Raw genomic sequence first — 22,904 nt, forward strand, 5'->3', positions numbered from 1 at the left:
GAGCTAGCAGCTGATGGGGAAGCCACCATGGTGCCATGGGATGGGTATGTGGAGTCGAGATGGTTCTGACATTCAAGTTGGGAGCCCTTGGACGCGAAATGAGCACGCTTGTGCTGCAATGGTAAGGAGGAGAAGGAAAGTCACGAGAAACTACGAGCAAGCTGCTGGGGGGTTCACCGCCGGCAACTCCACAATGTTACATAACATGCCTCTGGTGGAAATACCTACCTACTCCGTAGGTCTACAGACCGCACGCTAATAAACCATGGGTAGCCCTTTGTTTCCCCATTCAATCTCGTAATTGCCGACTTCGAGTTCCGGATCCCCGGCGCCACTCCGAGGCCCAGTCGGCCAGAACCAGGGACCCTAGATGCGCTACAAACGGGGAACCAACAAGATCACGGACCGTGCCGTACTGGTCATCCAATGTGGCTCAGGGTGGATCCGCGGCTGGATTTCCTAGTCTTTTTAGCGCAGAGCCTGAGTTACGTACAAGTACTACAACGTACCAGGGTAATCCAAGTACTTGTACTCCGTACAAGTGCGAGCTCAGGTACGAGGCCAGGGCCTACCCGGCCTTCTCTGGTCCTAATTCGTTCTAGGCGGCCAGGGTTGTCTCCTTTTCCCTCAAGGAAGCTCTTCACTATCCAAGATTGGCATGGCTTCAACATAATTGCAACCACTTCTGCTCCCTAGAATTTTCCACAAGCGTACTTCGTAAAAGCCTTCGAGAGATGCTAGTCCTCTTACCCCTGTCGTGAGGTGGATGTACAAGTAGGACCTTGCAAAACAAGATACCAATTGACATTTGTTACGCCGGAGGACCTTGTACGTCAGTGGTAATATGAACAAGGTTTTGCACTATATATGTGGTCATGATGGGTTCCCATCACGGTGCAGGAACAGGGTGCCACGACTGGAAAGTGCAGGGGCCCAGGCTAGGATAGGGCTTGGCGAAGGAATACATATTCCTCATGTCGATCATAACCTAAAATTCTAAAGTGCACCATAGTGTCTATTAGTGTGAAACGCTAGCCACCGTTGACCGCGTACCACACCCGGTGGCTTGTTGCAAATCTCCCAAGCGGGTCATACAGGGTCATCTACCAGGCGACGGTCAGATCAGTTGACGGACTGCTAACAGAGGTACTCGACTACTTATCTATCAAGCCCGTCGGCTTTAGGTAACTAGTGGGATAGCCCATCTGAGTACCAGAGCCAGGACATGCATTATTAACATTAATGTAGCTCCTGATGAACTTCCGTCAAGCATTCTGACGGTCGCTTGTCTACATACTTCGCACCTATGAAAAAGATATACGGAGTACGTAGGTAGCTTGCGTAGGTTCGTATCCACACATGTATCCCCTCAAGTGTGGTGATCACAGGCCCGGTTCTATTGTATCAGAGTACCAAACAGCACTCATGGTGAGGGGATGTGCATGAACAAGGTCTTTGGTATGTGGGTTGCACTTGGTTGTGGTCACCACTCTCAAGGGGATACGCATGTACGTGCCTTGATAACTCACCACTTGCTCCCACAAACTCAAGTCGTGCATACAAGTAGGTAGGGGCACGCCCCATGCACCTGGGTGACCAATCATTGATATGCCCCAAGAAGCGAGTGGCTGTTCGAAGTAGGCGGCGAAAGGATTGCCGTCTTGAGTAATCACATCCTTGCAATACCCCCTGCCTGAGATAACGTTAGTTCTGTTGGAGGAACGAAACCACTTCGGAGGTGATACACACTCTCCAGGACGTTTAGTGAAATGGCGTTTACAATGACAGTGCTGTTGACTATTGCTAAACCATGTAGCATCTTTCTCGTCATGTTAGCCTCTTGGGAGTCAGTATTGCATAGAAACGAACGGATGGCATGAGTGGTAGATTGGTCGGATTTCCAGTCACCATACCTAGCCGCCAGTGTCTGGCCGACTATCCGCATAAGCCAGCGGTGCACATCCTCTCTGCCTTTCTTGAGAATGTCTCGAGGCATTGGGCTTGGTCTGTCTCATCTACAGGGATTCGGTAATACCCTTGCAGTTGGACCCTTCTGGCCCCAGACTGCCAACTACCTAACGTCTAGCGTCAGCAGGATGGATTTACTGGTCCGCCCAAAGTGGAAATTCTTTGACGCAGGTTCTCCGGCCGAGCTGTACGTATCGTAGACGCCTAGTGATTCAGTGTCCGACTACGGGCGGTAGTGAGGGCGCGATGTTGCGGGTATCAGTGCGATACGGGCGACATTGAAAAGTCGGTGTCCCAGAATGTTGGGAAATAAAAGCGCCTCGTCCGTCAATCAGAGAGGACATCTGGGAACAATCTTTACTCGATACGTAAGGTCCGTGAACCAACGACAGGGCATCACCTGCAGGCTACTCCATCACATCCTCGTCTTAACTTCCCCTACTAAGTTACCGACACAATGGATACGACCGAGTGCCACTCCAACCACAGGCCAACTACCGGAATCAACCCCGCTGGTGACGATGACATTGCCATTGTGGGATTCTCGTTCAAGCTGCCCCAGGATGTAGACGATGTCGACACTTTCTGGGATGTACTGCAGAACCGCAAGAACCTCATGACTCGCTGGCCCGAGTCCCGCATCAATGCCGAGTCGTTCGTGTCTGGTACACGAAACAAGGTGCGTCGTATTGCGGACTGCTCGAGATGAACAGCATTTGCTCATTACCTCTCCCTGTGCTTAGTTCAGCTGCCATGGCGGACATTTCATCGGCGATGACCCCGCGGCATTTGACGCTCCGTTTTTCTCGATCTCTACAAAGGAAGCAGCCGGTACGTTTCTTGCTGGCCAGAATCGCGGAATAGAATCCGATGGGCTGACGGCACCGGCCGCAAAGCACTTGACCCGATGCAGAGATGGACACTGGAAACGTCCTACCGTGCCTTCGAGAATGGTAAGATGAACAGGTTCGAGTAGGCAATTGCGCATTCGTGGTGTTGACAAGTCACTGTTATCAGCGGGCATCTCTGTCGATAAGCTCAAGGGCTCGAGAACCGCGGTGTTCTCTGCTTCCTTCACGGACGATTGGTCACGGATGATATCCCAAGATCCCGAGAATGTCGAAAGGACAGCGGCTACAGGAACGGCATCATCCCTTATCTCGAACCGCGTTAGCTGGTACTTCGACCTCAGGGGGCCCAGCGTTCACATCGATACGGCTTGTTCAAGCAGTTTGTTTGCACTGGATATGGCATGTCAATCTTTACGAGCTGGCGAGTCATCTGCTGTGAGTATTATGGCAATCTTGTCGGGGAGAAGGATGCCAGATGGATCACCTGGCTGACCCCAATACATCCACAAAGGCGCTCGTTACTGGCTCCAGTTTGATTCTCACCCCGACATTCACCCAATTTTTGTCGAACCTCGGCTTCTTATCGCCTGATAGCAAATGCTGGGGCTTCGACCATCGTGCAAACGGCTATGCCAGAGGCGAAGGTTTTATTGCCGTGCTACTGAAACCTCTTTCCGCCGCCCTGAGAGACCACGACATGATCCGCGCAGTCATCCGTGCCACAGGGTCGAACCAGGATGGTCAAACACCGTCACTGACGCAACCTAACCCTAGGGCGCAAGAGGACTTGATACGGCACGTGTATGAGAAGGCTAGGCTTTCCTTTGACAAGACGAGATACGTTGAAGCCCATGGTACGATGGGCCTCAGACCGAGTCACAATCCCTGGCCAGACTGCAAACTGATCTTTGGATATAGGTACTGGGACGCCTGTGGGCGACCCAATTGAGATGAAAGCGATAGGACGCGTCTTCCGAAGCTCGCGGTCGGCATTGGAGCCACTTTATGTGTAAGTTGGCGTCAGTGTGCGATGCTACTGGGCACAACTTTGCTGACACGACATTTCAAGGGGTTCGGTGAAGTCCAATATAGGACATCTCGAAGGAAGTAGCGGCCTCGCAGGTGTCATAAAGGCCATTGGTAAGAGAGTCCGGCACCCTATTCGGTTGCATCTGCTGAACAAGCTTGCGCTCTGTGCAGTGTCCCTTGAGAAGGGCATCATCCCCCCTCACGCACTCTTTGAAAAGGTCAATCCCGACATTGACCTCGAGTTTTACAACACTGCAGTATGTCATCAATTGTTCTTTGGAAGTCATCACAGCACCGTATAGAAGCCCCATGAGCTGACAGAACTGGGCGTGAAGATCCCTACGCAGGCAATTGCATGGCCAAGTGACGGACTGCGACGGATATCCGTCAACTCTTTTGGCTTTGGCGGCAGCAATACACACGTCGTCCTTGATGATGCGCTCCATTATCTCCAAGAGCGTGGCGTCGTTGGCAACCATTGCACCGTGGTGGCCGCAAGCCTTGTGCCATCCGTTCCGACGCTTGAGAACGAGGCTGACGGGGATGAAGAATCATCGGGCGCAGCTACGCCTGCCACAGTGAACGGCATTGCTTCTAATAGCACCACTTCAAATGCATCGAACAATGGAGAGAATGGTACGTGGGAATGTCTAGGCAACGATGAGCAGCCCAATGGATATAGCGATGACACATTGAGCACGCACCTGAATGGGACCAACGGTCATGGTACGGGCAAGTCTCGGCTTCTTGTATGGTCTGCCGCGGACGAGAAAGCCATCAAGCGAGTGATTGAAGGTCAACAAGCCTATTTCAAGCACCATGTTGTCGGGGATCCCGTCAAACTTGACCGATTCGCCTATACGCTGGCCGCCCGACGAAGTCGCATGCTGTGGCGAACATGGGCCATTGTCACTGACGGGCCCATCGTCAAAGAGGTCGGCCTCTCGGCGGCCAAGCCGGTGCGCAGTACCGAGAGTGCCGGCCTGGCATTTGTCTTCACAGGACAGGGAGCACAGTACGCGGACATGGGTTGGGACCTCATCCACCAGTATCCAGTATTCGCCGCTACCCTTACACGAATTAGCGAGATATATTGCCGTCTTGGGTCTCAGTGGAGACTTCTTGACCAACTGCGCAACAGCGAAACCATTGACCGCCCAGAGTACAGCCAGCCATTGTCGACAGCAGTGCAATTAGCTCTGATAGAGCTATTGAGGTCATTCAAGATTGTGCCCAAGGCAGTCATCGGCCATTCCTCGGGAGAGATAGCTGCTGCGTATGCCATCGGCGCCTTATCGTTAGAGTCGGCCTGCAAAGTCTCCTACTTTCGCGGGCTGCTAGCTGGCAAGCTTCGGGCTAGCAGCTCTACAGCTGGAGCCATGATCTCAATCAACCTTGCCGAGAACGATGTCCCAGCCTATCTCGACAAGGTCGGTCTTACAGACGTCTGTGTGGCTTGCATCAACAGCCCGTTGAACTGTACCTTGTCTGGTGCCGACAGCGCGATCGATGCAGTCAAGAAACAGGCAGACAAAGATGATATATTCGCTCGAAAGCTGAAGACCGGCGTGGCATATCACTCGCCTGCTATGCTTGCCATTGCTGACAGCTACAGGCAGCAAATGGGGCAGCTGGTATCTGCTGCGCCGGGCTCCGTCATTCCCATGATATCCACTGTGACTGGCAAGGGCATCCCGCCGGCCCTACTGGCGACAGCTCAGTACTGGGTGGACAACATGGTGTCTCCGGTTCGCTTTGGCGATGCCGTGCGGGCTGTGTCGCAGCAGCCATCGACATGGAAAACCGGATGGTTTGGAAACATCACAGATCTCGTTGAAATAGGGCCGACAGCTGCCCTACGTCGGCCCATTGCAGACTCCCTTGCTACAGCCGGCCCTCGGGCGAAGGGGGTCAGATACTCGTGCGTCTTGCACCGGGACCGCTCCGCAGTTGAGACCACTCTTGAATTTGTCGGCCAGCTGTTTGGCCACGGACATTCAGTGTCAATCCCTGCTGTGAATCAAGTCGACGAGGGCGGACCTTTCCTCGTTGACTGCCCCGAATATCCATTTGATCATTCCAACAGATACTGGGCAGAGTCGCGGATCAGCCGCGATTACAGACTGCGCGAAGCCGTGACTGGCGAGACGCTGGGAGAGCGAGTTTCCGATTGGAATCCACTGGAACCAAGATGGAGGAAGTTCTTGAGCACCGAGTCGGACCCGTGGCTTGCAGACCATAATGTAAGCGCAAGATCCAGCACGATAAGACCAAGGGATTATCACACTAACCCACATCTCTAGATCAGCAACACTATTGTGTACCCAGCAGCCGGCATGCTTGTCATGGCCATGGAAGCCGCTCTTCAAGTGGCCCCTATCAACAGAACGGTTGTGGGTTACTCCGTCAGGGAAGCATCATTCCTGAGTCCCATAGTAGTAGGTGAGACATGGGAGAACAGAACGGAGACGATTGTCGAGCTCCGGCCGGTGCAGAAGTCATTCGAAAAATCTTCGACCTGGTCCGATGTGCGGGTATACTGCTATCGCAACAAAGAATGGTCGCAGTGCTTTTCGGCAAGCATTCAAGCACAATACGAGGAGGATTTTGAGCAGGCTGGTATGCAACAGGAGAAGAGACTGCTCGATGAAGACGTGTTGCATCGGTATGACCGTGCAGTTGGGGCTTGCACAAGGCCGGTCGACTCACAGGTGTTTTACCGCAATGCCGCCGATCACGGATTGAGATACGGGGATTGGTTCCAACTGCTCGAAAGCCTCCACTGGGACGGGAAGAACAATGCCGTCGCTCGCATTGACGTAACGAAGACGCAGTTCCACACGACAAGCATGGTGCACCCGGCCGTGCTGGACAACGTGTTCCACATGCTGCGAGCGAGCTCCCAGGCTTTCGCCTCGACGTCAGCAACCAATGTCCCCGTCAAAATTATCGACGCTTGGTTCTCGGCAACCGGATGGCAGAGCCCACATACCAAAGCACTTGCGTGTTGGGGCATTGCGAACGCTGAGCGGGACGCTGGCGAGGATGGCACCATATACGTGCTCGCTGACGACGGGACAGTCCTGATGTCTATTGAGCATATGATCACAGTAGCTGTTTCGAGACCGGACAAGGGAACCACAACGGGGAGAAAACTCCTGCACAAAGCCCAGTGGAAACCGCAATTGAGCATGCTCGACCCGCAGCAGCTAGAACAAGCCTGTTTCAAGGGTGGTGTGGTCAAGGATGAGATGACGATGCTTGCGCACCACATTGAATTGACCTCTGTCATGAACGTCGTCCTCGATAGGACGATGAAGTCCATGACGGCCGCGGATCATAAAAAGGTGCCCGCATCCCTTGAACGGCACATGGCATGGATCACACACCACATCAACACACTCGAGCCAGCCGCGAGAGACGACCTTGAGGCGCCGATGAGCGATGAGCAGCTCGAGCAGCGGCTTCAACATATAGAAGCCATGCACCCGCCCTGGAGGCTGCACACCAACGTCGTGCGTGAGCTGAAGAGCATTCTTCTGGGGGCTAAAGACCCGCTCGAGGTTGTCTTTGACTCGGACCTGGCCGACGTGTTCTACGCAGACATGTTTGCCCAGATCTGCGATACGCGCATGCACACCTTCCTCGAGATTGCCTCGCATGAAACCCCAGGCCTGCGTATCCTCGAGGTTGGCGCAGGGACGGGCGGTTTCACGGGCCATGTACTCACGTCCTTGTTGTCGCTCGAGAGAGAGCACGGAGGTCTGAGGCTCGCGGAATACACCTACACCGATATCTCGCCCATGTTCTTTGAGCGAGCACGTGAGCGCTGGAAGGCGCTGGAGGGCCGCATAAGTTTCAAGACCCTGGATCTGGAACGCACACTCGAGAGTCAAGGCTTCGAGGTGGGTTCGTATGATCTGGTTGTTGCTGGAAGCGTGCTGCATGCCACAGCGGATCTGGTGGGCACAATGAAGAACGTGCGGACTGCGCTCAAACCCGGAGGCCGGGCCCTCATCCTCGAAGTGATCGCACCGGAGGATGTGGCGGTGAACTTTTCGTTTGGTCTGGTCCCCGGGTGGTGGCTGGCACGCGAGGAATGGCGCAAGATGTCGCCTCTCCTGAATGAAGACCAGTGGCATGACTGCTTGCAGACAAGCGGCTACTCCGGCAATGACCTAGTCCTCAAGGACTTTGAGGAGCCACGGTGTCACATTTGCAGCATCATCGTTTCGACTGCGGTGGAAAAGGAGGAGGTACAGGCTGATCTCCACTACAAAGTCCTGGTCGTTGTCGACGAAGCATCGACCAGGCAAACCGAGATGGCAAACAGTGTTTCCGACTACATGAGAGCTCGGGCAGGAGCAGACTCTTGTAGTATGCTGTCCCTGCAGCAGTTCCAGGCGTGCAAAAAGGGTCCGGACGATGTCGTTTTGTGCCTGGCCAGTCTAGATTCTCCATTCCTCTATGCCATGACCGAAGGCAGACTGAAATGGATGCAGCACCTGATGCAGAACGCCAAAAGGCTACTCTGGGTAAATGAATCGAGCCTTGATGACCCACAGTCATCGTTCTATGGTCTAGCACAGGGGTTCTTTCGCTCTTTGAGACTCGAAGCGGCCGACAGCCATATCGTTACTTTGGCCATCGAGACGGAAGTGGCAACCTCGGCGGCCTCCGCACAGCACGTTGTCAGGGTACTCGCAGCTTCGTTCCTTGACCGATCATCTGAAGAGCTAGAGTACGTGGTACGCCACGGACTCCTCGAGACCTGTAGAGCTACGGAGGATGTCAGCGGCAACGAGGCATTGAATGCTCTTCTCACCCCTCAGTTCCGCGAAGGAGCTTGGTCCGAGGGCCCAGCACTGTCCCTCTCGATAAAGACGGCTGGTACGCTGGATTCTCTGTGTTTCACAGAGGACATTGAACACGGCCTGGAGATAGCGGCCGGCGAGGTCGAAATCGAAGCCAGGGCCTGGGGTTTGAACTTCCGTGACGTCCTGCAGGCTCTAGGGCGCCTAGAGGAGAGAACGTTTGGGGTTGACTGCGCAGGCATCGTCACCAGAGTTGGTAACGATTGCACCGTAGACTTCCAGGTGGGCGACCGGGTCTGTATGGTTGCACCTGGCTGCATGCGCCGATACCCACGCTCGCTTGCGACATCGGTCATCAAGATTCCCGGAGACGACGTCTCGTTCGCGGCGGCGGCGGCGGTCCTCGTCCCTGGGATGACTGCGTATCATGCACTTGTGGACATCGCACGACTGAAAAGGGGAGAGACCGTCCTGATCCACTCGGCAGCGGGAAGCACCGGCCAAATGGCCATTGCAATTGCCAAGATGCAAGGAGCGGTCGTCTACGCGACCGTTGGCAGCGAGGAAAAGAGGCGCTTCCTAGTCGACGTCTTGGGCATCCCCGAGCAACACATCTTCCACAGTCGCAACACGTCATTCGCGCAGGGGATCATGCGGGTGACGAATGGACGCGGCGTTGACGTTGTACTCAACTCGCTCTCGGGGGATGCTCTCCAGGCCTCGTGGGCTTGCATTGCTCGACGCGGGCGGTTTGTCGAGATAGGCAAGGCCGATATCCTGGCAGACTCGGGGCTTTCCATGCGCCATTTTGAGAGAAACGTGAGCTTCTCTGCTGTAGACTTGCGCGAGATCATGATTGAGGACCCCCAGGTCACGGCCGAGCTGCTGCAAAAGGTTATGCAGTTGACGCGCGACACAGGGGCCACGCCTGCGCCTGTGCACTGCTTCCCTGCGAGTCAGCTCGAGCAGGCCTTCCGAACGCTCCAGAACGGAAAGAATATTGGTCGCATTGTCATCGAGCCGGGCGCTCAGGATATTGTCCCCGTGAGTATCGCCTGTCCAACCTCCTCCCTCCAACTCCACATCCCGGGAGTCCTTCACTAACACGTAGTCATCTCTCTATAGAAATACCTGCTGGATCGTCGCCCCTGGGAATTTGACGGCAACGCATCGTATCTCATTGCAGGGGGGTCCGGCGGCATAGGTCGGGCCATCATGAAGTGGATGGCAGCGCGTGGCGCAAGGAATCTCATTGTGCCATCCAGGACTGGAGCATCGTCCAAGGAAGCAGTCGAGGTTATCGCCGCGCTGGAATTGCAAGGTGTCTGCGTCGTCGCGCCACGGTGCGATGTGGCGTCGGAGGCGGCGTTGTCGGGCGTACTTGACGTCTGTGCCCGCACGATGCCACCCATCAGGGGGTGCATTGATGCGGCGTTGGTCTTGCAGGATGCCCTCTTTGAGAACATGACGCTTGCTCAGTGGGAACTAGCCATCAGAGCCAAGGTGGACACGGCATGGAACCTGCATCGTCTCTTGCCCAATAATCTCGACTTTTTCATCTTGTTGTCGTCTCTGGCCGGGCAGGTCGGCCAGGCGGCGACCTCCCAGTACTCAGCGGGCTGTACGTTCCAGGATGCCCTAGCGAGACACCGCGTCGAGCTCGGCCAGAGGGCTTTGTCCCTTGATATTGGTTGGATGCGGGATATCGGGATTGTCGCCGAGACGGCGGCCTTCCAACGTCAGCGGCTGGCAAGCGAAGACATGCAGCAGGTTGACGGCCACGAGCTGATGGCCCTCCTGACTCTGTGCTGCGATCCTGAAAGGCCAAGTGAGAGTCCAGAGCAGAGCCAGATGCTGGTCGGACTGCGGACACCGGCCGACTTTCTCGCCAAGGGGCAGAAGCCGCCGGCGCTGCTAGAGCGTCCTCTTTTCGCAGCGTTCTCCCGGATCGCGGGCGGCAATGCCATCGCCAGTGCAGGGCAGGCAGCGGACCCGGCTGTATTATTCCGCGCGGCCAATGGCCCGGAAGAGAAGGCTCAGGTCGTGATCAACTCCCTTGTTGCTAAGCTGGCCCGTGCCATGTCCATCTCGCCCGAGGACGTCGAGCTCTCCAAGCCACTGTCGAGCTACGGGGTTGATTCCCTGATGGCGGTGGAACTCCGTAACTGGATTCGGCGCGACTTTGCAGCGCCATTGGCTGTGTTCGATATCATGGGTGGAGTGCCCATCTCGACGGTGGGAGAGTTGGTGGTTTCGAGAAGCGCTACCCTCCTTGATGTAGACTGACCAAAGTAAGATAATTGTCCAGATCAAAACTTTGTGACTTCACGATCGAATTCTCCAGACACTACACTAAGGGATGGGTTATGAATAGGAAAATTAACATTGTCCACTTTAGCATTATGCAATAAGAAGTTTTGAGTCTTTGACTGGATCATAGCAATTGCAATGTATAGCAGCTTTACTGGCGTTAAATTGGTCTCAGTCCGGGGTGCATTACTGCCCGACAGCACCTCCGGCATCCACAACTCATCAGCCATTGGGCTGAGGACCTAAGCTAGAGTGCCAACCTGAACGTTGCTGAGTGTTAGAGCTTCGGTGAAGACGCTCTGGCTCACGTTAATACCCGACCCTGACTTGGTGTTAATTGCTAAAAGAAAACCGTTGCCATTCTGACTATACTTCCTACTGTGGTCGTATTGTCTTCCATTCAAGTGATCCTCCCGCGCCTGACTACAACAGCTCGCCGTTCATGATCCCATTCACATATGCATCTCCCACAAGTTGGTACGTATCCTTTGACGTTGGTCGAAGGATAACTGGTGTAGCCATACCCTTGACAACGCAACAAACATCCTCATCTTCGGCTACCAATGGCACCAGCGCCATTCTTTTGTTAGCAGTATAGGCAATGCGCCGATCCCGACATCTTGTCAGAGCCCACTCTCCATCCGAAGGCGAAAACTCTCCAGGGCTAGGCGATGGAAATGGAGAGTCTCCTTCCGAGCCAGCCAACTTACGAACGAGCTCACAATATGCCAGGAAATTCTGTACATAGTCTGAAGAGGTTTGGTGCCCGCGGACCACTGTCAGACTGAGGTCTGACACAAGACTCTCGGGGCTTTGCTCCGCCTGATCGAGCAGCGACAACCAGGTTGTTTCTATAGCAGATAATTTACTGTCCCTGAAGCGAGGCTTCCAGAGGTGGACATTACTCCGGAGATTTTCGACCTTGAGTGCCAGTGATGTCCAGGCCACAACGTCAACAATCGATCCAGTCACGCTGATGATGTAATCCGAGCTGATATGGACCGCGAATGCTGACCCGTAGCCTCCTGCAGCATATGGCTTCAGGCGATGGTCGTAGGTATAGGTCAATGGCAGAGGCTGGGCATCGATGTCCGAGAACGTCGACCAGCGCGGAACCCATGACGGAAACATCATCATGGAGTTTTTCTTTGGTCCCATGCACAGCGCGAAGAAGTATCTGGGGCGCCTCGCAAGGGTTGAGAAGTAGTGCATGGGCCGCTCTGATATACAACCGGTCAGGCGGTTCGTTGTAGTCGGATTCGATCATCAGTTCTCCATCCTGATCAGAGGCGAGGGGGCTTCCCAGAGAAGCGTATATGACGTCATGTTGATCCGTGACTTTCAGCCCTCTCGCGCTGTACAGCAAGTCCATATAGAGCTGTTTCTCCTTAGGATAGAGTTCTTGGGGAGAATTGGTGATTGGAGCCTTGTCCCTCTATGTAGGTCGGTTGTTGTAGGTATATTGAAAGTCTAGGGAGACGTAAGTTAAGGTGTGGCCGAACTTGATACGATCTGGACCTTGGGGTGTATGTGCTAAGTAAGCGCCCCAGGAGACCAGCCGGCCAGTCAAGATTAACTCTGACGAAATCCACAGCCCATGTTGTCAATGTCCCCGACGAGAAGTCTGCCTCTCAACCTGCTGTACCTCCCGGTTTTACTAATTCAGCACTAGTATGTTTGTTCAGTTGCCTTGCTCTATCACACGCTGAGCGCAATTGCAGTCCTTCTACACCGACAACTGTGAAATTACGGGTCTCTATTGTCTCGCCGCCACAGCGAAGAGTGGCGCGACACTACTTGGAATCTGTACAATATACTGGCAGCAAAGCGACCAGATATTGTGAAGACCCTCACTAAGGAATGGGTGTTTGACACGTCAGTCTCGACGCCTTCAACATGCTAGAGCCGGTATAACTGACTGAGTACTTCCACCATCTGAAGATTCAAAGACTATAAAGTCGTGCCTCCAAGATGCCACCGTCCTCTTAACCTCGCCGATCGAGACAAAATTTCGCTACGCTTCAACAGGTATGGCATCACAGGGTGGCCGGGCAGGCCATCGGCGGTTTCACCGTGGGCTACCTCGCCGACCGCTACAGCCGCAAGTACACGCTGTGCCTCGCCGCCGTGCTGACCATCGTCGCCGCGGCGCTGCAGGCCGGTGCCGTGCACGTGGGCATGATGATCGCGGGCCGCCTGCTTGGCGGGCTTGTGTGTGGGTAGATCATTGCTGTCATGTCTGTGTATATTGCTGAGGTAGTGTTGCTGTAGCATCAGGGCTTTCTTGTCAGCCTATAGGACATGATATAGGCTAGTAGGTTCAGACTTGCTAACTAGGTTAGGTATATAGGTGTGTTTGTTATAGGATTAGCTATATAGAGGATCCTACTTATGATATAGATTCTTATTCTTATTATACTTATGATTATGATGCTGTTTATATCTTTCTTACTATATTAATATAAGTTATAAGCCTTATTATTATGCCTCTTATTATAAATAAAAAGCTAATTAAGGTCTATTAAATAGTTATTATATAAGACTATATTAAGAAGGCTGAAGTAGGTAGATTAAGCTGTCTTTCTTTATATTAAACTTTTATTCTTATTACTCCCTTCTTAAAATATATTACTGATATTTAAATACTAATAGTCCTTATCTATCTCTACTCTAGTACTAATATCTCTAGCTAGGATCTTATTGTATAGGAGATTATCTAGATCTAATAGTAGCTCGTTCTTAAGTATTTATAGTAGGGCGGTAGCTAGGCTTTAGCCCTAGTAACTATATTCTTATAGTACTTTACCTACTATACTATTATGACTGTCTTTATCCTTATATATAGATAGCTATTAGGAGCTCTAGTAATCTAGAACTATTAGAATATCTTCTATATTATGATTGGCTTTATAGGCTGTATATTACTGCTTATTAGTGATATATACAGTATAATAGGCATGCTAGATGCTATTATCTATCTACTTATTATAGCAGACTAGTGGCTATATATATATACTATATAGATAGGCTTAGTGGTGCTTATAGCTATTATCTCTATCTATATAACACTAAGTACTGTCTATAGCTTCTTAGGCGGTAGGGTGTAGGCACAGGCACAGACCTCTTTATAGCAGGCTGATATATAGGCATCTATTATATTTATCTTCTTATACTTAGATGTATTTATCATCTTCTTTAACTTAATAATCTATATCATGCTATTAGAGCTATTTCCTATATTTCTATAGTCTAAGGGCCTGGTGTTTACTGTCTTTATTAAGACTGTTATAATAATTGTACTCTTATAGGTCATACTAATTATATTAATAGATATAGGCTAGAGGTTTTATATCTTCTTTATTTATACTAATATCTTTACTAGCTGTTTATACTTTTTCTTCCTTTCTAAGACTATAAGTTCTTATTATTTTCTATTTATAAGACCCTTAAAAGTTACTGACTAAAATAGGTATAAAATAGGGTGAGAAGAGTCTTAAGAAGATTACTAAGCTCTTTAGTGATATACTAACTACTAAATATATTAGCTAGATTAATATTAATACTAAGACTAGAGTATATAGTAAGGGCGTTAAACACTTTAAGATGGCTAAGAGTGAATATTATAGAGATATAATTTAATCTAGAGTTTAAAGTCTTAAGACTTTATAGCTGATTTACTAATCTTTATACTATATACCTATAATATTATAGAGCTAGTATTATAATACTATAGTATCTAGAAATCTCTCTTAGTATAAGCAGGCTACTTATTATTAATCTAACCTAAGCTTCTAATCATCCTTATCTTATCTTATACTAGCCTACTAGTCTTAGTCTTATCTATAAGCTTAAGCAGCCTATATATAGGATCCTATATCTACTCTCTAATCTACTTCTCTAGCTTCTTATCATCCTAAGATATACCCTTCTTTATAGCCAGACCATTCTAAATAACAGTCTATATAATCTTATATACCATCTATATACTTATAACCTAGATAATATCTATATCTAATAGTAAGAATATAGTTAGATCCTTAAGAATAGAGCTTATCTCTACTACACTCTTAATAGCTATAATAAGCATCTTCTCTATAATAAGCCTAGACTAGCTCAGTATAACACTAAGCCTGATGCCTAGAAAGACGACTAAGTTATTATACTTAGTAATCTTAATTATTACTTCCTTTCTATCCTTATCCTAAGCTCCCTTAACAGAGTCAGCAGACAATCCCGCAGCGATAAGGGCCCTGCCGTCAGTCCACCTAAGGATGTCGGCGGGCCTGGCCTCATGCAGACGTGTGGGGTTCGACAGGGGCATGACGATGGGCCGGTCGTGATGCCGGGCCATCTCTCTGACGACCTCCTCGGTGAAGGCGCCGGGCTTGGTGGACGTGCCGATCAGGGCGTTGGGCCTGACCTCCCTGATGACGCCGAGTGCGATCCGAACCTACCGGCCCTAACGGCAGCATAGATTGAGGCGACAGATGCTATTCAGTTCATCACCAACGCAAACCATGTCTGTATACCTCTAGAGAGTGGCGACATGTTGTTCGCCAATGACACAGCCGTCATGCACTCCGCGAGGCATTTGACGAGAGCTTTGAGCGCCACCCTGTCAAGATGGTCCCGGCGCAAAAGTGGGCTCTATGGACCAAACCGCCATAGTGGTACCGGTACGAAACTTAGGATCTTGTGTTGGACCGTGAATTATCTGTATTGTTGTGTTCTCCCCTCTTCTTCTAGAGGAGGCTGGTTGTGTAAGATAGCTAGAGGAATCTAGTCTAAATCAGACCTAATATAACTTTATACCTAATATCCAGAGTATACATTTATTTATAGAAAGACTATTTAGTTATATATTATTTATTTTTTATTCTATCTATTAAATATAAGCTAAGATATACTATAAATATAGTCTTTTAAGATTTAGATATAGCTTATTAAAGATTATTAATATTATAGAACTACTTAAGAATATAACTATTCTTAAGAATAAGATATTTAATAATCTAAATCTTAACTAGCTCTTTTATTTTAATAAATATTAGTTATAGCTAGAGTATCTAAGAAAGATAATTAAGTATCTTTAAAGAAGAAAGAAGAAATAGAATTAATACTATACTATATATATATATATAGTTTTCTCTCTTAGAGGGTTTATAACTATAGTATAATTCTATAATATTAGATTAATTAATTAATTAGAATCTTATATATAAATTATTTAAATAGCTTTTATTAATTTTATCTAATTTATAATTCTATTAGAATAACTATTAATATAGTAAAATTACTATTAATCTTATTTCTTCTTTCTTCTTTAAAAATATTTAACTATCTTTCTTAAGTATTTTAATTATAGTTAGTATTTATTAATATGAAAGAGCTAGTTAAGATTTAGATTATTAGATATCTTTATATTAAGAATATATAGACTTTTAAATAGTTTTATTATATTAATAGTCTATAAAAGCTTATATTTAAAGACTAAAAGGCTATAGATATTAATAATATTAATTTTACTAGTAATTATAAAGTCTATTTAGATAGAACTTAAAGAAAGTAAACTCTTTAATCTTATTAAAAAGATATTTATTCTTCTTATTAGATATTATAAAGATAAGAAAGATTAATATCTTATTAATCTTAGATATATTAGATTATTTAATAAAGAAGAGACTTAGAAGTCTTAATATAAATAAGTATAAGAGATAGACTTAAAAGAGTAGTAGAAGAATAGATTATTTTATATATATTTAAAATAATCTTTTAATAATAGTCTTAAAGTATATTATTATTATATTAAACCCTCTTAGAGGATTTATAACTATAGTATAATTCTATAATATTAGATTAATTAATTAATTAGAATCTTATATATAAGTTATTTAAATAACTTTTATTAACTTTATTTAATTTATAATCCTATTAGAATAACTATTAATATAATAAAATTATATATATATATAATATAATATTAGTTCTATTCCTTCTTTCTTCTCTAAAGATATTTAACTATCTTTCTTAAATATTCTAGCTATAATTAGTATTTCTTAATATTAAAAAGATAGTTAAGATTTAGATTATTAGATTATATCTCTTTAAGAATAATTAGATTCTTAAGTAGCTCTATAATATTAATAGTCTTTAATAGACTATATCTAAAGTCTAGAAGACTATAATTATTAATATTATTAATTTCTCTAATAGCTTTATATAGTTTATCTAGATTAGACTTAAAAAAGATAAACTTCTTAACTTTATTAAAGAGTTACTTATTCTTCTTATTAGATATTATAGAAATAAGAAAGAATAATATCTTTTTAATAGTCTTAGATATATATATTAATATTATATAAGTATATATATATATAGATAGGATTATTTAATAGAGAATATACTTAAGAGTCTTAATATAAATAAGTATAAGAGATAGACTTAAGAGAGTAATAAGAGAATAGATTATTTTATATATATTTAAGACAACCTCTTAATAATAGTCTTAAAGTATATTATTATTATATTAAAGCTTATAGAGTAAATTACTTATCTTTAAGAGACTATTTATTATAATAATTTAATTATATCTATTATTATTAAATAGCTTATATATCTAGACTTATAAACTTATATATATAGATATTTAGATAAGTTAACTTATTAGCTAGCTATAGGCTAAACTATAATTAAGAGATTAAAAAGTCTAGAACTAATTCTAGATCTTAACTATAATTAAGAGATTTAAAAGTCTAGAATTAATTCTAGGTCTTAGACCTATATTAAAGATAGCTATTAGACTTAAGGGCCTTTATAGTTAGAGGACTATACTTAATTAATCTATAATAATAATTATATTCTTATTATTAGATATTATTATAGTATCTCTAGAATATAGATATTATATTTATTATATCTCTTTTAATTATATTATATTAATAGTATAACTTAGCTTATATTTAATAGATATATTAAAAATAAATAAAATAGATAGATTATTATATTAAAGCTTATAGAATAGATTATTTATTATTAAATAGCTTATATATCTAGTCTTATAAACTAATATATATAGATATCTAAATAAGTTAACTTATTAGCTAGTTATAAGCTAAATTATAATTAAGAGATTAAAAAGTTTAGAATTAATTTTAAATATTAATTATAATTAAAAGATTTAAAAGTCTAGAATTAATTCTAAGTCTTAAATCTATATTAAAGATAGTTAATAGCTATTAAACTTAAGAGTCTTTATAGTTAGAGGATTATATTTAATTAATCTATAATAATAATTATATTCTTATTATTAGATATTATTATAATATCTTTAAAATATAGATATTATATTTATTATATCTCTTTTAATTATATTATATTAATAGTATAATTTAGCTTATATTTAATAGATATATTAAAAATAAATAAAATAAATAGATATATATAATTTTATTATATTAATAATTATTTTAATAAGATTATAAATCTTTCTTAAAGAGTTTATAATTATAATATAATTTTATAATATTAAATTAATTAATTAATTAGAATCTTATATATAAGTTATTTAAATAGCTTTTATTAACTCTATTTAATTTATAATTCTATTAAAATAACTATTAATATAATAAAACTACTATATAATATAATATTAGTTTTCCCCTCTTAAAGGGTTTATAACTATAGTATGATTCTATAATATTAAATTAATTAATTAATTAAGATCTTATATATAAGTTATTTATGTGTACGTATAGATGGGGTTGTTTAATAGAGAATGTGCTCAAGAGTCTTGATGTAAATGAGTATAAGAGACAGACTTAAGAGAGCTAACAGCGGGAGGACAGACCATTTTGTACGTATTTAAGACGACCTCTTAGTAGTGGCCTTGAAGTATATTGTTGTGGCTTGCAGGGCGGATTGCTCATCGCCAAGGGACCATTCATTGCGACAATTTGGTTGTGTCTGTTGTTGTTGAATAGCTTGTGCGTCCAGGCTCGCAAACTTGCGTATACGGACGTCTGGATGAGTTGACTTATCGGCCGGCCACAGGAGTCCAGCCAAACCATGGTCGAGAGGTCAAAAAGTCCGGGACTGATTCTGGGCCTCAACTATGGTTGAGAGGTTCAAAAGTCTGGGACCGATTCCAGGCCTTAGACCCACATCAGAGACAGCTGTCAGGCTTAAGGGCCTTTGCGGTTAGGGGACCGTGCTTGATCAATCTATAATAATAATTATGTTCTTATTATTAGGTACTGTCATAGTGTCTCTGGAATATAGGTATTATATTTATTATATCTCTTTTAACTATATTATATTAATAGTATAACTTAGCTTATACCTAATAGGTATATTAAAAATAAACAAAATAGATAGATAGATATAAGTTATTTAAGTAGCTTCTATTAACTCTATTTAATTTATAATCCTATTAGAATAACTATTAATATAATAAAACTATATATATATATAATATAATATTAATCCTATTCCTTCTTTCTTCTTTAAAGATACTTAACTATCTTTCTTAAGTATTCTAGTTATAGTTAGTATTTCTTAATATTAAAGAGATAGTTAAGATTTAGATTATTAGATTATATCTCTTTAAGAATAATCAGACTCTTAAATAGCTTTATAATATTAATAATCTTTAATAGACTATATCTAAAGCTTAGAAGACTATAGTTATTAATATTATTAATTTCCTTAATAACTCTATATAGTTTATCTAGATTAGACTTAAAAAAGATAAACTTCTTAACTTTATTAAAGAGTTATCTATTCTTCTTATTAAATACTATAGAAATAAGAAAGAATAATATCTTTTTAGTCTTAAATATATATATTAGTATTATATAAGATTATTTAATAAAGAATATACTTAAGAGTCTTAATATAGATAAGTATAAGAGATAGACTTTAAAGAGTAGAAGAATAAACTATTTTATATATATTTAAGATAATCTCTTAGTAATAGTCTTAAAGTATATTATTATAACTTATAGAGTAGATTACTTATTATTAAGAGATTATTTATTATAATAATTTAGTTATATCTATTATTATTAAATACCTTATATATCTAGACTTATAAACTTATATATATAGATATCTAGATAAGTTGATTTATTAGCTAGCTATAGGCTGAATTATAGTTAAGAGATTAAAAAGTCTAGAATTAATTCTAGGTCTTAATTATAGTTAAGAGATTTAAAAGTCTAGAACTAATTCTAGGCCTTAGATCTATATTAAAGATAGTTAATAGCTATTAAACTTAAGGGTCTTTATAATTAGAGGATTATACTTAATTAATCTATAATAATAATTATATTCTTATTATTAAATATTATTATAATATCTTTAGAATATAGATATTATATTTATTATATCTCTTTTAACTATATTATATTAATAGTATAACTTAACTTATATTTAATAGATATATTAAAAATAAATAAAATAGATAGATAGATAATATTAGTTTTATTTCTTCTTTCTTTTTTAAAGATACTTAACTATCTTTCTTAGATATTCTAATTATAGTTAGTATTTCTTAATATTAAAAAGATAATTAAGATTTAGATTATTAGATTATATCTCTTTAAGATCCTCTTAGAGGGTTTATAACTATAGTTATCTTATTAATAATTAGAGATATATCTATAGTTTATTTATATAGCTATATAGTATTATTAATATTATATTCTATTCTTATTATAAGCTTTAATATTATAAATATATTACTAATAGTCTTAAAGGTTTAATCTATATTATATAGTCCTTCTTTAAATATATCTCTATTAATTAGTTTTAAGAAGAAGCTTATAGAAACTATCTCTATTATCTTAATTATTATAAGTATACTTTTATTAATAATTCTAATATATATTAACTTTATTAACTTAAATTATAGACTAATATAAATTAAATATCTTAAGATAGTCTTATCTTAAATAATTAGATTACTTCTTTTAACTATCTTCTCTTAAAGAAGAAGTTAAAGAAGAATATAGCTCTTAAGAAAAAGTAGTACGATAAGTATATTTATTCTTATATCTTTAATATAAGAGCTATAATATATAGAAAGAAAGAAAATCTAATTAAAGAGAAGGATAGTATTAAGTAGTAGTTAGTTAGTTCTATATTCTTTTAATAAAATTTTTAGAGGGTCTTATAAGATCTAGCTATTAGATTTAAATAGTATTTTTCTATATAATTAGATGGTTTTTATTTCTAGATATCTATTATTCTTCTTATTTTCTCTTTTAATAAATAAGTTTAGATAATAAAAAACTTATAAAATCTAAATAACTCTATAATATAAAATATTAATTAAAAGTTAAAACTCTTATATTTCTTATAAAAATTAATCTACTTTTCTTTTAATATATTAATTTAACTTTAATTAGAGTAATTATATAATTTTCTTTTAGTAAAACTATCTTATTATAAAAATATTATTATAATAATATTAAATCTAATAAGTTATAATATTTTTTTATATTTTTATAATTTTCTTCTCTTTACTTTACTATATTCTATACTTTATAGGTCTATTATATTAATTAGAGTTTATCATATTATATATTATTTTACTTTTCTAGATATCTTATTAAGAAGCTTTACTTTTCTCTTTTAATATTAGTTATTTCTTTCTTATTTAACTATTTCTTATTCTAAGAGTCTAGAACTATTAATAAAGACTAAAACTATATTAAAACTCTATATATCTTTAAGATTTAGTATTTATATCTATAGAATATAGTAGATTAGATAATAAAAGTTATTATTATATCTAACTTTTAAGTAGAATATTAAAGAAGATTTCTTTTATATCTAGAGCTATATAGCCCTAGTTCTTTAAGTCTTCCTCTTCTTAATTAAAGCTATATAAGCCTATATCTTTAATATCTTTTATCTTAGACTTATCTATATTAGACTATAAAGCTTAATTCTTAATATCTTATTAAGATTATCTATATATCTTAAAGAACTTCTTATTAATAGATTTCTAATATTTTTTATTTAATCTAATAAACTTCTTAAGATATTAGCTATTAAAAGTATTCTTTAACTTAATCTTATTAAGTATCTTAAGGATAGATATATTCTTATTCTTAATAGCTTTAATAATATATAGTTCTTATTAATAATATATTAACTTAATATTTATTAATATATATATTTACTAAGTATTATTAAATAATAGAATAAGATCTCTAGACTTTAGAGCTTTATTAGCTAGTTATTAATAATATTAATTAATATTCTATCTTCTTTTAGCTAGCTTTCTTTAATATTCTACTATAGCTTTAATAATAGCTTTAATATTATTAGATTTTCTTTTAAGTATCCTAATCTATTCTTAGAGTAGTTTTTTAATAATTATACTATCTCTTTAATTAAAAACTTACTAGAATAAAATTATAATCTTAATTAGAAGAATAGGCTAATATCTATAGACTAATTTAAATAGAGTCTTTCTATAAGAAGCTTTTTTAGTAGTTTAATTAATAAAGAGTATTACTAGTAATAACTTAAACTAATTTCTTAATATTTCTTTTATTATCTTAGTAATTAATAAAGTAATTAGAATATAATTAGTCTTAATAATTCTATTAGCTTTAGTATTATAAGAAGAGATATAATATCTAGTAATATTAAAATTCTTTACTAACTAATAGTTATAAGACTTTATATTTAAATTCTAATCCTTTATTAACTATAAGAACTATAGATAGTCTATATTAATAGATAATCTTTTTATAAATAAACTTTCTAATCTTCTTAAAATTAATAGAGAAGAATGTCTAGACTTCTATATAATCTATTAGATTATATCTTACTTTAATAATATAAGTCTTTTCTTCTACTTTAAATAGATACTAAATATCTATATAGAGTTTCTAGAAGGATATAGTAGAAGATACTATAT

The 22,904-nt window shown here is 41.1% G+C and overlaps 2 protein-coding genes across 2 annotated transcripts; one reads left to right on the forward strand and one right to left on the reverse strand.

Annotated features, from left to right (window-relative positions):
* Positions 1-2,425: 2,425 nt before the first annotated feature.
* On the forward strand, positions 2,426-10,948 carry E0L32_002620 (uncharacterized protein; the record flags this gene model as incomplete). Its single annotated transcript, XM_031136830.1, has 10 exons — positions 2,426-2,647; positions 2,712-2,921; positions 2,973-3,254; positions 3,331-3,673; positions 3,738-3,828; positions 3,889-3,959; positions 4,020-4,105; positions 4,151-6,091; positions 6,152-9,706; positions 9,788-10,948. The coding sequence occupies 10 exons, from the start codon at positions 2,426-2,428 to the stop codon at positions 10,946-10,948; spliced, it is 7,962 nt and encodes a 2,653-aa protein (XP_031000474.1).
* A 447-nt stretch (positions 10,949-11,395) lies between these two features.
* E0L32_002621 (uncharacterized protein) lies at positions 11,396-12,106 on the reverse strand (the record flags this gene model as incomplete). Its single annotated transcript, XM_031136831.1, has 1 exon — positions 11,396-12,106. The coding sequence occupies one exon, from the start codon at positions 12,104-12,106 to the stop codon at positions 11,396-11,398; it is 711 nt and encodes a 236-aa protein (XP_031000475.1).
* Positions 12,107-22,904: the final 10,798 nt, after the last annotated feature.

This window comes from Thyridium curvatum, assembly GCF_004353045.1.
Source record: "Thyridium curvatum strain D216 chromosome Unknown NODE_10_length_634906_cov_78.760910, whole genome shotgun sequence".
Taxonomy (NCBI): Eukaryota; Fungi; Ascomycota; class Sordariomycetes; order Thyridiales; family Thyridiaceae; genus Thyridium; species Thyridium curvatum.